General features: G+C 36.3%; 1 protein-coding gene and 1 pseudogene across 1 annotated transcript in view; one reads left to right on the top strand and one right to left on the bottom strand.

The window, feature by feature from the left end:
- Window positions 1-18028, top strand: part of IMPG1 (interphotoreceptor matrix proteoglycan 1) — an 87424-nt gene that overhangs the window by 41944 nt on the left and 27452 nt on the right. The window contains exon 11 of the mRNA XM_011383572.1: window positions 16605-17133. Coding sequence (XP_011381874.1) covers window positions 16605-17133 — 529 coding nt within the window. The remainder of the gene's footprint in view (window positions 1-16604; window positions 17134-18028) is intronic.
- Window positions 4472-4959, bottom strand: LOC105307895 (annotated as a pseudogene).

The raw sequence follows: 18028 nt of genomic DNA, 5'->3' as shown, positions 1-18028 counted from the left end.
CACTCTGCATAATAACCTCTAGGTCCATCCATGTCATTGCAAATCGTAGGATTTCATTTTTTTAATGGCTGAGTAATTCCATTGTTTATATGAACCATAACTTCTTTATCGAATTGTCTGTTGATGGGCATATAGGTTGCTTCCATATCTTGACTATTATAAATTATGCTGCCATGAAAATTGGGGTGCATAGATCTTTACGAATTATTGTTATGGTTTTCTTTGGATAAATACCCAGAAGTGCCATTGCTGGGTCAAAAGGTATATCCATTTTTAATTTTTTGAAAAACCTCCAGACTGTTTTCCATAGTGGCTGTACCATTTGCAATCTCACAAAAAATATATGAGGGTTCCCTTTTCTCTGCATCCTCACCAACACTTATTGTTCTTTGATTTATTGATGATAGCCATTGTGGTTTTAATTTGCATTTCTCTGATGATTAGTGACCTTGAGCATCTTTTCATATGTCTATGGGCTATCTGCATTTCCTCTTTGAAGTATCTGTTCAGGTCTTCTACCCATTTTTTAACTGGATTGTTTGTTTTTTTGTTGCTGAGTTGTATGAGTTTTTTATATATTTTTGGATATTAACCTCTTATCAGATATATCATTAGCGAATATCTTCTCCCAAGCAGTTGGTTGTCTTTTTGTTTTGTTGGTTTCCTTTGTTGTACATAAAAGGGCCTTTTAATTGTGAGAAATATTTGTTTTAATGATGGGATCTGGAGGACAGCAAAACAGAGGCTAAACAAGAATAGAGATCTTGGGAATAGTGGGAGGTGCTGGGCAAGAAGTGGGCATCGATTCTTGAAATGCGGGGGCTTCCTGAATGGGAAGCTGAAGCTGCAACTTGAGCATTTTCCTGGGAGAACCCATTTAAAAACTTAACGTTTGATCAAGGACCACGGGGTGGGAAGGAGCGTCTATTAGCTCAGGAAAAGGAGAAGTGCAGAACTGTTTCAAGGAGGCAGATTTGTCTCTGAAGTTGGACAAAGCCACACTGCTACTATGCTGTGTACCTGTAATTTACTAACTTTCTTTTGAACTTTACTCATGATTCCCACATTGCTCTAAGGGGCTGAATATTTTTAATGACTCTGCAAGGAAATGAGAGTGAGAATACTTTTAGCAAGACTTTAATGTTGGACTAACATCCAGAAAGAAGACCCTCCCATCTTCTGGGCAATGATGAGAGGATGACTTATGGGAGGCAATTGCTGAGGGTCCAGATACATTTCACCCAGCTGAACCTTTTCACTTAACATCCCTTTCAATGAGGTTTTTTTCTTCTTAAACAAAGAAAAAGTTATGCATAATCAAAGAAAAACAGGAAAATAATACTACCACACCTAGGCCTTATCTCCTTTAATTAATATTCATTATGGAAAATGGAATCTGAAGCTTGGCATGAGTCATCTATGAGTGTCCCAAATCCCGGGCTAAAAAAAGAAAATGAAAAAATGACTTTAAAAAAACGTTCCTGAGATTTAATTCTATGTTAAAAGTCTAATTTCTGGAGCAATTTAATCCATTGCAACATCATATACAAAAGATATAAAATTCTCCTGTTTTCTTGAGAATCGTCTGAGGTTTTCTTGGTTTGCAGGCTTGTTTTGTTTGTTTCGTTTTTGAGTTTGGAGACTTCACACACAAGCTAATGAATCTCTCAATTCATTTCTCCCTGAGAAGTCTCATTTTCTTTCCACATTGCTAATATTTTCTGCTTCCCCTTATGAAGTCCAGGCTGGGTGAGAGATCCAATTTGACAGTTTGTAGCAATATCCCTGGAATGATATCTTTCAGCCCTCAGTATTGGTATCTACTTTGCTTGAGAAGGATGAAGTTGTATTACATGTGTCATTCTCTTCTACTCTAAAGCCATTTTCCCAGTTTCAAATTCTCTTGGCAAACCCACGATCTACAATTTAGTATCTTTATGCAGATTCCTATCTAGATCTGTGACTACAGTGGCCTCACCACCAATTCAAAGCCAATTTGCTCAAGATTTGATGGACCTGTTATTTTTCCTCAGACTTTATCATAATAATTAGTAAGACTTCTAGTCTACACTGGGATATTTTTTTCTCAACTCCTTAGAATTCTCCTTTCATGAATTTGTGCACAAACTAGCCTGGCCCATACTCTTTCTTCTTCCTCCTCACCTAATCTCAGCACATCCTCTTTGCATTTGTAACATGTAGCATTGAAGCAGGGCCAGGTTTAGGGTCCAGTGAGTGAGGCACTAGCCATAGGCACAAAATTTAAGAAGAAGCAAAAAACTCAGGAATCAAGATCAAATTTAAATGCAAAATTTCAAAACCAAATCAAAAGTAATACAAAAAACTCATGATGAACAAAAATCAAAATTTTAGGGGTCAAATATATGTGTGGAAGGACACCAGACTTCGAGTGATGAGCATACAATAGAGTATACAGAGGTCATATTATAAAGTTGTACACCTGTAATTTATATAATGTTATTAAGCAATATTATCCCAATAAATTTAATTTTAAGAACAGCATCACCGCAAAAAAAAGGAAAAATGGGTTGCCAATTAAAGAAATTAAATGAAGATTAGCTGTTGTTTGTTTTATAAGCTAGCATTATCATGTGTCAAGAACAATCGTGTCTAGTCTGCCCACAGCTCCTGGCCTGTGTGGCCCTTCAGGAAGGCTTATGAGGGTTGACATGGTGCAAACTATTTGGACAACATGGGGTTTCACATATAGTTATATTTTGGGTCGTAGTGCTTTTATTAACCTTTTCTATTGGTTCACAATACAGGAGGATATTTTGTTAAATATATACAGGGGCACACATTTTTCCTTGTACCTCGGGATCCAATAGGTACAGCACAAACAGAACTAAGTCTGGCTATAACCTTGGTCTATAAGCAGAACTGCTCTCAGAGCTTTGTCCAGCAGCCTGGTGCCAGATAATGGAGTAGGGCTGAAACAGTCCAGATAATAACACAAACATTATAGACAGGTGTATTTATAATGATGACAAAATGATTTGTTGTAAATCACTCAAACATTATTTTGAATGAGAAGTGTATTAATTTTTCCATGCATTCATTGAAATATAAATCCCTTTTAGCAGGGTTCAGCTTTCTATTTTCTCTTCTCTAATGACTTAGCCAGTCTACTGAAAATTATAGTCTCTGATCTGGTCCCACCTGGAAAATACTGGCTGCCTGTGCACATCCCATCAATTGGCCAGGCAGTTCTCCAACTCCCTGACTCCTCGTCCATCCAAGCACTGCATCCTGGACCCAGAGATTAGGAAGAGCAGGCACTGCCACTGCCCCTAGCCTAGACAGACAAAAGAAAGAGGAGGAGGTGTTACCAGAATCCAGGGGCAGCCTCACCTGAGGGAAGCTGGAACTCTGTCTGGAGTGCCTATCCAGAAGAAATAGGAGACACAGAGAAGAGAGAGTTATTGCCAGAACAGCAACTTGAGGCACAAAGGGAAGTGGGGAAATAGCCCCTAATTTTTCCTACTCTTGCCCACCAATGCTCACTTTGGCCAAACCTAGCCCAAAACCAGACGGTACAGAGTCCTTTGAAATGCAATCTACGGGGATCAGAACCTCACCCCCACCTCCCTAAAACAGAGCAGAAGGAAGGGCAAGGATGACTGAGGGAAACCAAGCCCAGGATCAGCTCAGAGCCCAGTTCATAAGGGATTCCATCATCAAGGAGCAATATGGTGTTTGTAGTGACATCATGAAACATTGCTAAGCCAGCATCAACCAACAGTTCTCGCTACCCAACCACTTCATTCCCAGGATTGTGAGGGCCACGAACGCACAGGTCATGGACTTCAAAATTATCTCCTTATTGTTTGCACTTAATTAAAAGCAGGAGGCTCTCTACCCATGTATTAAGTAATTTTATAGTTGCTATTGTTGCCTGTTTTTCTAGGAAAATATTTCCTTGAGTACCCTTATCTATCAGTTTCAATAAAGTAATAAACAGCATAATCACCTAGGAGACTTCCCATTTAGTGCTGACATCGTCTTGATGTAGTTATCCATTTTAGCTGCCCTTGCTTGAACTGAAGGAATCTCACTCTATCTTTTCACAGGAACTCTTATCATCGTTTTGTTTTCCTCTGCCCCAGGGAGACTCTCTAGATGAATGGATTGATAGATGGATTGGAGGGATGGGTAATAGAAGATGGATGGATGTTAATAGTAATGATGGTGTCCCTAGATTTTAAATATTGGGATGTTCCCAGCCTTTCTTTTGGTGGCAGTGGGAATCATAAAGTGGGCAATGCAGGGTCATAGATGCAAAATGTGAACCTCGTCAATGTAACACTTTATCTTCTCACCATGCTTAAAATGTTAAATTAAAATAAAAGGTAACAATGATTCGGGCATTCTTCACTGCAGGAAAGGAGAGTTGAATACATTTTCTTTATCCAGATAGTAAATAATAAACTGTTGCCTGAATTTTTCAGACTTTTTCTTTTTTTTCTTTTTTTTCCCCAAGCATAAATTTTCCCCAAAGGGGAATTTTATTAATGACACTACTTTATTTCTTTCCCAAAAGACCAACTCCAACCACATGAGGTGAATATAGCCTCAAGATTTTATAGTCTTCATAATAAAACACAATATGAAGCTTAGAACTGGATCACTTGGCCCTTCCTCTTCTTATCTCCTCCAGGTTCCAAATGCTTGCATCTCTTAATAGCCAGCATTCTCTTAGATCTGCAGTGGGGCTCAACGCATTCAAGCCTTAGGACAATCTTCTTTGTAGTTTTAGACTTTTTGCAGAAAAGCAGCTTAGTCTGCTCACCGTAACCACTCTACTTCTTGTCATAATGCCACTTTCCCCATGCATACAAAGAGTCTTTGATCTTCTTGTACTGTGCCATTTTGTGAGGTTGGTGCTTGCCACACTTCTTATAGAAAGTCTGGCAGGTTTTAGGACCGTTCACCATGTTTGCGAGAGTGCTATCACCTTGGAAAGCCAGATTTTTTTCTTAATGTTCACATCCCTTATGCATTCAGCTTTTGCAGGATAGTACAAATCCTCCCAACCCCACCTACAATGTCCTATGGGGTTGAATTTTTTTATGACTCAATGTTTATATATGATTAGGCTATGATTTATTCAAATATAGTTCATTATTCTTAATAAATCTTGCAAATTTTTCAAAATCTTGTGTAAAATGAAAGCAGATGAAATATCAATTGTCAATACCAAGGGCATGAAATTAGCCAGACATCTAATGCACTAAAGGCAGTTCAGATGCTTTTTGTAGATCACTTTGGGATGAGTAATGCTTAGAAATTTAAGTTTGAAATAGCTCCAACTGTAACTATTAAAGTAACCCCCTGCTCCCCGCAAAGCATATCCCTCTAAACTACCTTTAACAGTTTAGAACCAGTCTATTGCATTCTTCCCTTCTTTGCATATAATGATTCCTTCTAGCTGATAGAATATGATGTACTCTATGAATATCCTCAAAATATATACTTACAGAACCAACTTTTAGAAAGCAGGAAGCAGGAAGTGATTGTTTTAAGTGGCTGAAATACAAATATCTCCTGCAACCATAACTTGGCAGAAACCACTAAAAACTATCATACTAGTTCTCTTCCTAAAGGGGATTTATATTCCATTAAGAAGCAAAGAAAGATGTTAACCAGCTTGAATTGACAACATCCTGGAAATTCAAATATGCTTTTTAACATGTATTTGCTTTTTCAACAAGTTCTATAGATATAGCAGAAAATGTCAGATTTTTTTCCAAAATGACATTCATTGATATAAAAAGCATTTTAAATGTCAAATGGAAGAACGTTTCAAAAAGAACTTCGATGTGATTACGCTAAAGATTTCTTACTCCTGAGTTCAAAGCTACTGCCTAAAGTTGAATTTCTTTGCCTTTAATTAAATTAATTTTAAAGAGAGCTTCCTTTCATGGACTTCACGGATTTGGTATTAAACATAAATGTTCACATAGCTCTTCTCAACCCAAGTCTTTACCAGCAAAATATAATAAACAGGCACCTGTGGATGAAGTAGGAACTATAAGGATTGAGGGCAGGAGAACAATGTTGTGTTACATCCTCTTCAGGGGCAGATCTAGGCTGAGCTGTATCACTGGGCTATAATCACTGTATATCTTGCCATAGTGAATTGTGGAACCTTTCTGCTACCAGTGTTCTCAAACTTTTCCATGAATCAGAATCCCTGGAGGCTCTGTTAAAATACAGATTGCTGGGCTCTTCTCCCAGAGTTTCTGATTCAGTAGTTCTAGGTGGGGCAAATCTGCGTTTCTAACCAACTCCCAGGGGACCCTAATGCTGTCGGGGACTTTGGGCATACTTAGAAAACCACGGCTCCACAATAATAGATGTAACTATAACTTATATTGGGGCTTTAACATTTTCTTGAAATTCTTGTGAAGATTTAGTTAATATATACAATTCTTAGAACTATGCCTGGTATGTAGCCTGGTATGTACCAGGTAATCAAAAAATGAGTGCTGTTATAATGACCTAGTAAAATGCCTGTCACAAATCTATATGCATTTAATATTTGTTGAATGAATGACTGAGTAAAGTAAAAGCAGAATGGAATTAAATAGTAAAATATTCCAGGTTTAATGCTTTTTTACTCTTCTTCCATGCTTTCTTTAATATACAGAAAGTTTAATTTTAGAAATAAGCAAGGCAATTCTATACAAAAGTGATATTGGATTAAATGAAAATTTCCTCTTCTCTGGGTTTGCTGCTCCAGCCCTTGACTTTGAGCGAACACATCTTCAAAACAACAATGAAACCACCTCTAGCAATTGATTTAAAATATCATTTTATACCGGCACATAGTAGGTGCTTAATAACTGTCTGAGGACTGATTGATTTAGGGACCAAATGAGTGAAGAATGCATATTTACATATAATTTGGTAAACTTAGAGCTTAGAGCAATGTGTAAAATAAAATGTACCAGAAAATTAAGGACACAATTTTATTCAGACACAATAGAGAATATATTCATTAATGAGGAATATCTCAAAGAAAATAAGTGGACAAGGGTTTTATAAAAGCAGGTAAACAAGGAAGTCATCTGTGAGTTTTACAGGAGTGGTGAGGGAGTGGACAGTGAGTGAAGGGCAATTCTTTGCAGTTAGCTCCTTCCCAGAATAAAAATGCGTAGGGAGAGTTCAGAAAGCAAAAGGGTTGGGGTGAGTGGGGGTTTCTTAACTATAGCTATTTTCTGGTAAAGCTCAGATAAAGACCAACATTGTCAGCAGTAATTCACAAAGGGGTGATAATAGCATTGTAGGATGTGTCTTGCAAATTTGGAAGGGAGGAGACCTTTTAGTTGTTACAACAATGAGAGGGCATTGCTAATATTTAGTGGGAAGAGAAATTCTCTAATATGCACAACAAAAGATTCATCTGCTTCCAGCAAGACTTGAGGTTCTTGCCAATCATGTATATGAGAAAAAATAACTGTAAATTTCTAGACCTTAACTCCTATTAAAGTAAAACTTTATTAAAAGGTAAAATTATTACTCTCATACAATTTTTAAACGTGTCAAAGATTGTATTTAACAAATTAACTGAAGAAAACAGATGTTATGACCAGTTCAAAGGAAAATTCAAACATCAGCAATTAGAAATGAGGAAATAATGCAAAACTGGCCGATATCCACAGGGAAATAATCAATTATATTCCACCTGATGAAAATTCTTTGCTTTTTAATAGACTAGAATAATTTGGATTACTGATGACAGAGACAATAAAATGCACAGGCCCCTATAAATCAACCTGGAAAATTCACTACATAAGAGGCTTAAGTGTTTCATATTTCTTTTCCTGATACTTCTTTTTTCACATAAGCATTATTTGCAAAGTATATTTTGCAAAATTTTGTTTCTCCCGAATTTTCTAGGAATACAAATAATGTGTAAATTAAGGGGAGATTATGTTTTGCTTTGTTTGAAGTTTACTAAGTGTTAACCACCATTTCAGAAAATTAATACTCTTTGACAGTGATGATCATGGTATTTATGTTGCCAATACAACAACTGAATCAGTCTGCCTTTGTAGCTATGGAAGCCACAGTGATATTTATAGATATTTATATATAAGTAAAAGTATCTAACTGTTATATAACATCTTATGGTGTTGTAATGCCTTTTGAAATACATATTATGCTATTATAATTTTTTTCCTTTTCTTTCTCCTTTATGTTACAGTTTGAACAAAGCATTGACCTTTTCGAAAGTGTTTATTAGCTTGGTTATATTCTTGATTAAGTTCATCTCAGGATCATATAAAGGGCATTACAAAATATTTGTTAGACAAAAGGGGTACTTAGTTGATTAGGTTGAGAACACCTGGCATGGAGGTTGCCAATTGCAAACTAGATTAGGTAAATGTAATTCAGATTGGCAAAACCACATTAGAAACCATGTTCCTGAACTTATAATCTATGTCCATGTCTCAGTCCCTCTTTCTCTTACTCTTCTTCTTGTTGCCATAAATACAAACACATATTCTGTTCTACAAGCTTCCCTGTAACTAGATTGGCATTCAATGTCCCTATTGCAGATCAGAATACTAATATAACTTTTCTGCATATTTTATGTAATTTATAATATATTCACATAAAATAAGAGAGATATGTTTTAAAATAACTACCCTAAATTAAAAACCAGATATTCTAATAAAAGTCAGAGTCAGAGACTGGTGGACCTAAAATCCTACAATGCCAGGTGTTTAAAGGTTTCTGTGTATGTCAGTTATCTATTGCTGCATATAAAATGACTCCACAACTTAATGGCTAAAAGAAATAACAAACATTTATTATCTCTCCCAGTTTCTGTAGGTTAGAAATCTAGGAATAACTTACCTGGGTGGTTCAGGCTCAGAGGCTCTCATGAGGTTGCAGTCAAGATGTCAACCAAGGCTATAGTCCTTGACAGGGAGGAGTTGATGGACTTGGTGACTTACTCACATATCTGGCAAACTGGCTACAAGAAATTCTCAGTTCTTCCACAAGGCTGCTTGAGTGTCCTCACAACATGGCAGCTGATTCCCTTCAGAACAATCGATTCAAGAGAGCAAGGTAGAAGAAGTAATATCTTTTATGATCTAGTCTCAAATCATACATCATCACTTCCAGAGCATTCTATAGAGGTCAGCCCTATGAAATGTGGGAGAGGACTACACAGAGATATGAATAACAGGAAGTAAGGATTATCTGTGACCGTATTGTAAGCTATCATACCATATAATGTTTTGTGTGCTTTCTACAGTCCCAATTTCACTTGTTATGTAATCTTCTTAATCTTTGTTACTTCCACAGATACATATAAAAATATTAATAAAGAGAAAAATATATTGATTATTTCACTTTGTAAGTCGAAGCTGGAAAAACACAACCTTTTCAATTATCTTGGAATAAATAATTCAGAAGTAATTCACAATTGAACTGTGGTCATGCTATTAAAAGCTAAAACATCACTGCATGTCAAATCCATGTCACAATAACTTCCTCTGTCCCAAAAGTTCCATTTCTTCAGAGAAGGCAGTAACAAATTTTATTAAGGCTGCCAACGAACCAGGGAAAGACGTAGTTGGGCTCTTTTTCCAAATGTATACTCACGATTTCCTTACATAGGGCTGGTTCTGAATTGAATGCTGTTACAGAATGTTACACACAATGAAGAGAAAGTAATTAGAGTGATATGGTTCTGAGCTCTGTGTTTTTATATTACACGAGGCAGGGTTTAAGTCTGATAAGACTTTATAAATTCAGTATTTTTTTTTTTAGTGAAGGAAATATATAATATACTAGACTAGAAAAAAATGTGCCTTTGATTTATGATTTGAGAAGAGGAATGCCTCATGTATGAATACATACACATGCATATTTCATTCCACAGATGACCACTGGTTGAAAAAACATTCATCTTTGTAGCCTTGAGCTATGCCTCTGAATTACCCACTTTATTCACTTAAGAAGACATAATTAGACAGATACTTCAAAGACTCCAATAATTCACATCAAGTAGCAAGTACAGAATGTATAATCAGTTTGAAACTTATAAAATGGCTTAAAGGAAATGGAGAGTTTTAAAATATCCCTGTACAGTACCTAGAACATAACAGGTGCCAAATAAATATCAGTTTCCTCTCACACCATCCTCAATTCAGCCTCTCAAGATTCTAAGACTAGATTTTGAGGCTATAACCTCATTGAAACATCTAAGTAAAATAGTAAAAAAGTACAGTGAAGTCCTTTAGGTTAGGAATTAAGTTTCTTACCAGTTTCAGGTTTAATTCAGATGTTATTTTAATGTTAGTAATAATAATTTTGGTAGTAAGTTATTTTTGCTTCTGTGGTAGCTCTGCTCAAGACTTTTACTTAATATGTAGATACATTTGAAATTTTCTATCACCAAGGAGCTATTTTTATCTGAAATTTACAAAAATCTAAAAATAACAGCTATAAGAAAAACTTCTTAAAATGTATATTTATGTAAATGTATATTCATGTAATGTGTATTCATGTATTTCATGGAGCAGAAGAGATAACATTGAAGAATTCAGCAACCTCAAACTTCACCCCCCTCCAAAAAAAGTGTATTTATGTTGAGTGACTAAACAATAAGCTTTTTAAAAATAGTAGTTACCACTATTTTTAATGATATATACTCATTATTCAAAATGTTAAAGAATGGATAAAATTACCAAAAAAAAAGGAAAATAAAATATTGTTCTTAAAATTTTGCTACTTAGAAAAAACTAAATGATATATATCATTTTAGATATCTCTCAATACAGTTTAAAAGATAGGCTAGAGAAAAATACTTTTACGAACATAGAATTTTTCTGTAATGCCATTCTAATTAAATGAACGACATTTAATTTAATTTTATTTTTAACAGAAGAAGAAGAAACTTAAATGGCACTCAAGAAATTAATGATTTTCAGATAAATATTTCTTTATATCATGAGATACTCATTCTTATAAGATCCCTAAAGGCTAAGAAGAAAGATTACCTAAAATATTAATGTGGATTCATTATCATTTATGATAACACTATACTCATTAATGTTAGGCAGCATTTTTGATGTATTGTTATACAAGATATAATCATCAGAACACTCATAATCCAAACATCTTTGCTCTCCACACCTCAAGTTTTGGTAATTAGGTGGGTATTTTACCATTGTCAAGGTTTATAAATTTAAAATTAGTTCTACAACATGACCTCTTTGGCTTCTTGGACAGATTTCCATTTTAAAATGGATTTAGGGCTCACTTTCAAACCTTCTACCACAGTTTCTGCATTGCGGAGTCCTCTGTTTTGATTTATCTTTTAGTTGGCCGGAATGTATCATTAGATAATTGTTTCAAGAAGGCTCATGGATTCCAAACCTCCTGAGGGCTTGGCTACTAAAAGGAAAACTATTTCTCTATTCACAACACTTCCAATATCAGATTTGTAGGGGTTTTTCCCACACCAACCAATTCTCTAGACACCAACTGGGTGTCCTACAATTCAGTTATGACTCTACCTGGAGTTGGTGCAGACCTCAAAGGTACAGAGCTCAGTCAGCTCCACAAGACTGCCCTTCTCTTCAGATGTATTGAAAGTCCCAGGCTATCACTTGTACTTCTGATCAGCCAACTATAAATTGGGAGGTTCCCAACTTTTATGGCTGCCACCTAAGGGACTGGCTCCAAATCACTCAGTCAGCTGAGAGCAAGTGGGACTCAGCATTTGCAAGTCCTCTGGAATCACAGAAAACAGAGGCAGTTTTAAATGGGCATGCAAGCACTTCCCATAGCTATCCCCCCAGGCTCAGCACAGAGGGAGCAAGGGAAAACACACAGCTCCCAGCTTCTCCCTGAAATGGGTTTGACTGCATACTTTCCCAGCTATTGCCCCAAGGGTCAGAAAATTAGGAGATCTGTGTCAGGAACTGAAGCCAGAGATCAGAAATATGTTTCTTGTTATATCGGAGCTACTAATACCTATAACTTTCAAATGTGAAGGATAACTTGACTTTTGGAGTTTCTTACTCTGCCATTTTTATTGATGCCACTCTCTACTGTTTCTTAGAACTGCATTTGAGTATCAGTTGTCTCAAAATAAAAAGTGTTCTGACAAATACAGCATTTTGCTGTCTCACACCTCTTCATTGTACAGTCTCGCTTAACCAGAAGTAGTTCTTTTTAACCCCGGGAGCTATTTCTTCTGGCATTTGCTTTTTGCATGTTTCTAAATAAAATATATATTTTTGAGTCATCAGTCTTATATATTATTTACTGACTTCCTAATATTGTAAATACAGATTTAAGTTTCTTACAGTGATATCCCCTCTTAATATCATAATAACTATTATTAAATCAATATTCGGTGTTTATATATTCACAGCTGACCTATTTGCTCTAACTATATTCCCTTTCTGTTTGCCTGGAGTTAATGTTTTCTTTGATCTTTTTTAATTTGCATAGTTTTGTTTGTATTTATTACCAATTCTTCCCAAATTTTCCATTAAAATTTCTGGTGTAATTTTCCACATCAGGTAACTTATCACTTCCCATTTTCAGAGACTTCATTCTCTTTTTCTCTGGACTACTACTCTCCAGGCCTTTTGGACAGCTGTCCCCTGGAACTTTCCTTTGCATTCATCCTTAGAATTTCCTTTGCCTTTCTCCTGAATTGCATTCCCTGATCCCTAGAACTTCAGGCCTTCTCTCTCTGGGCTTACTTTCTTGTTTTGTGGAGCACATCCTTTGGCAGTTTTGTTGAGTTAAAAATTTGTTATAATGGCACAGGGCTTGGTGATACAAGTATTCCATATACCCATCTCTTGAGACTAATTTAATCTTAACTGGTTGCCTTTTGACCTGGGTTACCTATCTTCCTAAGACATCCCTTTACCCTCTTCTTGGCAATTTCTCTAACTTATTTCCAGTATCCCATTTCTTCCTATTTCTTAGTTTACCCCATTATTTTAGGTAAACACATTCTAAGAAAAGGTGCCTGAAAGGAATTATTTGGAACTTTCTGTGTTTGAAAATATCTTTAATCACTCCCACATTTGATTGATGGTATAGAACTCCATTATAGCCATGCTGCTCTCCCAGCTAGCTGTTCCTGGAACATGAAACACATTCTTCTTTAGTTATTCCATTTGTATTTGCAGCATTGCCAAACTCTCTCACCTCCTTCAGGCCTTGCTCAAATACTATACTTAGGGACCACCCTAAATAAAATTTCAAACTCAGCATTCCCAGCTACTTTCCTGCTTCATTTTACTTCCATAGCACTTATCACCATCTGGTACATTATGTATTTCTCTTTGTTTATTTTATTTTCTGTCTTCTTCTACTAGATGGTAAACTCCTTGGACCCAGAAACTTTTATCTGTTTTTTTCACTGATTTATCCCAACACTTGGAACAGTGCCTGGCACATGGTAGGCTATCAATACCTATTTGTTGAATAAATGAATAATAAACACCTACGTTTTATCTCTATAATATGCCAAAAAAGAAGATAATACCTTTCTTGTCATGATAAATAAGAATGGATTTGTTTGATATAGAAATAAGAACTTGCTGATTGTGTCACTTGAAGATCTAAGTGAGATTGTGGAATCTTTTTAGATTTCTAAATATGAAATAGGCGACCACTTGATGTTTATGATTTAGTGTGTATATATGTACATATGTGACTCTTTCTAGCAGCATTTAAAATAGCCTTTCTCTGTACTTGTCCCTCACATCTTGCTCATTTTTCTACTTGGCCTTCCTCTGGTTACTAGTGGGGCTTCTGGCTGCTCCCACTGAGCCCATCTTTACCCATTACTGGCTTATCTCATTGTGGGCTTCAGCTGGACTTGAGTTCACTTACTTTGGTTTGGACATTTCATCTGTGGCCTTTGCTTTTTGACAGGTCTCTTGCCCAGAAAGTGACCAAAATAGGCTTTTACTCCACACCCAGCAGCTGGGTTTCTAACCAGTATCCCCACTATGCACGTATACACATAAACCTCACTCCCTCATGGGAACCCCAAACACACTCAAACGCAATAGCTAAAAAGTCAAATTATTCTGAGTCCAATTATTCTGAGTCCATTTATTTTGCATATCTCATGATAAAATAGATGGTCTTGGCTTTAAGTGTTTGACTTCTCCATTACAGTGTAAAAAACTTTATGTTCAAATGAAGTGTGTCACTGCCATGTCAATTTCTACATAAGAATCTGATGAAAATTTAATTATTTAAAATATATTTATAAGTAGCCGTAAGATTTGGATGATATTTTTATTTCAAAGAAAATGACTGTGGCCTTAGTAGTTTCACTATCAAGCCAAGAGAGAATAGAAATAATCTTTTAAATCACATTTAAATGATTTATTTAAATATGATCTGCTGCTAGATTCAGCAAACAAAAATACAAGATAACCAGTTAACTTTGAATTTCAGATAAAAAATAATTTTTTAATACAGGTATGTTCCAATGAGAATCCTGTATTTTATCTAGCCAACTGTTTTTATCAGTGAAATAACTTGGATAGATTTGTTGTGAATGTAAATGATTAATGTTAAGATGCCACAAAGGGAAAGAGTTAGAAATTCATTTTTATTGGTTGATAACCTAATACAACAGACTATTTCAATCTAGCTAAAGTCTATATAGTGATAAAGGTGTAAGTAATGAGATGCTGGCCCAGGAGTAGATCAAAAACATCTGTCACTGTGCTTCTTCCCTGACCCTTATCATCTGGAGGAGCACAGAGGACACATCATAGAAACAGATTCATATGTAGTTTCCCATGACACAAAGAAGTCAAATCCAGTCACTGATAGCACTTGAAATCTGTCTTAGCTCAGGCTGCTATAACAAAACACCATAGACTAGGTACCTTAAACAACAGAAATTTACTTCTCACAGTTCTGGAGGCTGGGAAATCCAAGATCAAGCTGCCAGATGATTTGGTTCCTGGTGAGGTCTCTCTTTCTGGTTTGCAGATAGATGTCTTCTTGGCTGTCTCCTCAGCTGGCAGAGAGAGAGAGACAGACAGACAAACAGAGACAGAGACAGAGAGAGAGACCATCTCTCTCACGTCTCTTCCACCCTCATGAGCTAATTACCTCCTAAAGACTCTACCACCAAACACAGTTACATTGGAGATTAGAAGTTTAACATACGAATTTAGGGAAGATACAAACATTCAGTCTGTGCAATGGAGATTTGAATAAAACTACAAGTGTATATCCAGAGAGATCTTGGATGTTAGGAAACATCATTTCTGACAGTTAAATGAATTATGGGTAGATATACCTAGGCACTCACCCCAGGTGAAAGAAAAGAGGGTGCTTTTCTAAAATTTGGGTACAATTCACCGAAGGGTAAGTTTTATTTTAAGAAACTAATAAAACTAATATGATTCCACATTTCAGAGCTGTTTATCACTTGGAATTTCAGTTTGGGTGATTGCACTCTCGTAAATTAGCTGACTGAGAGTCCAAAGATTATATCTACATCCAGACAGTTCATTCATCATGCGTAGCATTTAGATTTCAGTACAGCGTTCCCACATATTTGACAAAATGCCACTGAAGTAATCACAGAAAGCTCCCTGTTTTGCTTTACCGAATGCCCTAAATATTATCAGTGGCTCTGAATTTAGGTTTATTGGAATATTTTAATAACCCACCAATCTCTGTATCCGATAGTTTTGTATAACCACTTTCTTCATTCATAAATACTTACTGATTTTAATTTTGTACCAAAATGGGAATGGACTTCAACAGTTCAATGTGTACTTACCCAAGAAAGTAATGCATGTGGCAGAAAATAGCAAGATATAATCCTGTAAAAGTGACAAAACCTTTAAATATTATCAAATATTAACAAGTTGTATAATCAATATAAAGTTCAAATTATATGTGTAATGCACACCTTTACTCTCTCAATACTATTCTGCAAATTGGCAAGTTATTCAGTTAGATTATCCAGTCTTGGAAAGGTATAATTTATATTTTAATTGGTAAAACTAACAAAATATGATAAATGGGATTCCACACACACACACACACACACACACACAATCTAGTTTCACAAAGTTGTAGGCTCACATGATTGGAAGGTGAATAAAATTTCTGGGCAAAAACCGCACAGCTAATTGTCTGGGAGTTCTAGGTGGGGCTGTGGGATCCAAAGCTGTTCCAATGCCATCTGTGGTTTGGCACCCTTGGTAACCTTGTCAGCTTTTACCACCTGGTTCCTAGATGTGCTGTGTCTGGCTGGGCAATAATTCCAGAAATTCTAGGTAATTCGTAATCTTTTAGTTTCATACATCCAGAATTTTTTGGTCTGAATAAAATGGGTACAGGATCCACCTTCCGACTGCCCAGGTTTGCACACAGGTCTGTCTGGCAGATTTCTTGTTATTTTTTTTTTAAATGTGACATTAAAATAATCAATGTAAATGTCATTTTTTTTAAAAGTTAAGGTTAACTTTGTTTTTTTCTTTCTTTCTTTTCTTTGGGGGAATGCTCGGACATAATGAATTGGTCTCAGGAACTTTCTCCATGGACAGTTCTTTGTCTCCACCTGCTATGGCCTCTACCTCCCTGTCAGAAACTCTACCATTTTTTACTGCATCGAGCATCATCTCTCTGACTGATCAAAGTGCCACAGACATAATGTCCACTGACCAGACAGTACTAATCCCAGGACTCACCATCCCCATCAATGATTATTCTGCCATCAGCCAATCAGCTCTGGAAATTTCACGTTTGCCTACATCTTCAGAAGACCACAGGTTAAGTACAGGCAGCGAAGATATAGTCAGAGACTTAGATGGACTGGATCTAGCTAACATTCCTTCCTCCTCTGAGGTACCAGGATTCAGTGGATATGTTTCCACCCCAGACAGTTTCTTGGAGAATACCACTCCTGTCCCAGCTTTACAGTATATCACAACTGGCTCTACGACCATCGCTGCCAAGGGCCGAGAGCTCGTGGTGTTCTTTAGTCTGCGTGTCGCTAACGTGCCCTTCTCCAATGACCTCTTCAACAAGAGCTCTCTGGAGTACCAAGCTCTGGAGCAACGATTCACACAGCTGGTGAGTGGGCACTGCTTACAATTCTCTGTGTGTCTCTTCTTTTTTTGTTGTTACTTTATGACTTCCTTGAGCAATGCATATTGGAAGAGACAAACCCCTGAGATAGCTATTGCTAAAGGCATTCAGCTGGAGCGTTGAGGTGGATTCAGATCCAATAGGCAACTGAGTTCCGTGGTGGACACACAAAGCAGACACTGCCACCCAGCCTCATGGAAACAAACTTATCCTTAAGATCTTTTTATTATAATTTGCCCTAATTTTGTTTTCCTACTAAAAATACATAGCCAACGAAGTACTGAACTTGGGATTTAAAAGCAAAAACTTTTCCTAAGTTATAATGTCTTAAGCTGTTTTTCAGCCATCTAATGAAAGGGCTCAGATGAGGTCGAGCACAGATGAGATCGAGAGTTCAGATGTAAAGACTCTTTTTTCAGTTCCCCTTAAGTTCTTATAAAACTAAAAAAATGACTAAACGGTTTATCATCCCTGATCCTTAACAAAGAAAGTGAGATTATCATGATGGCAAATATCTTTCACTATAAAACAGCTCCAAAACTCACATGTTTGTTTTGTTTCTACATGTACAATAAGAAATGCATATATAATAAGAAATGCTGAACCATGTGAGTTAAAAAAATATTTATAAGCTTCATATATATGTTAAATCATTATGCAAATTAAGACCACATAAAAACTAATCTTCAAGTGAACTTTTAAAGAAAGACTGTGCAATCTAATCTCCACACCACCCACAATGAGGTGAGTAGATACCTGGGACGATCTCAGGGAACAGAGTCCCAGTGTACCTAGCCCAGGTATATTAGGGTACATGCTAAGCTGCCATAATGAAAAGAATTCAGTAACTTAAATAAGATACAACTTTATTTCTCTTTTA

Source organism: Pteropus vampyrus, unplaced genomic scaffold (assembly GCF_000151845.1).
Source record: "Pteropus vampyrus isolate Shadow unplaced genomic scaffold, Pvam_2.0 Scaffold526, whole genome shotgun sequence".
In the NCBI taxonomy this organism is placed as follows: Eukaryota; Metazoa; Chordata; class Mammalia; order Chiroptera; family Pteropodidae; genus Pteropus; species Pteropus vampyrus.
The sequence above is the reverse complement of the archived record's forward strand: the minus strand, read 5'-3'. Positions and strand labels throughout refer to the sequence as shown.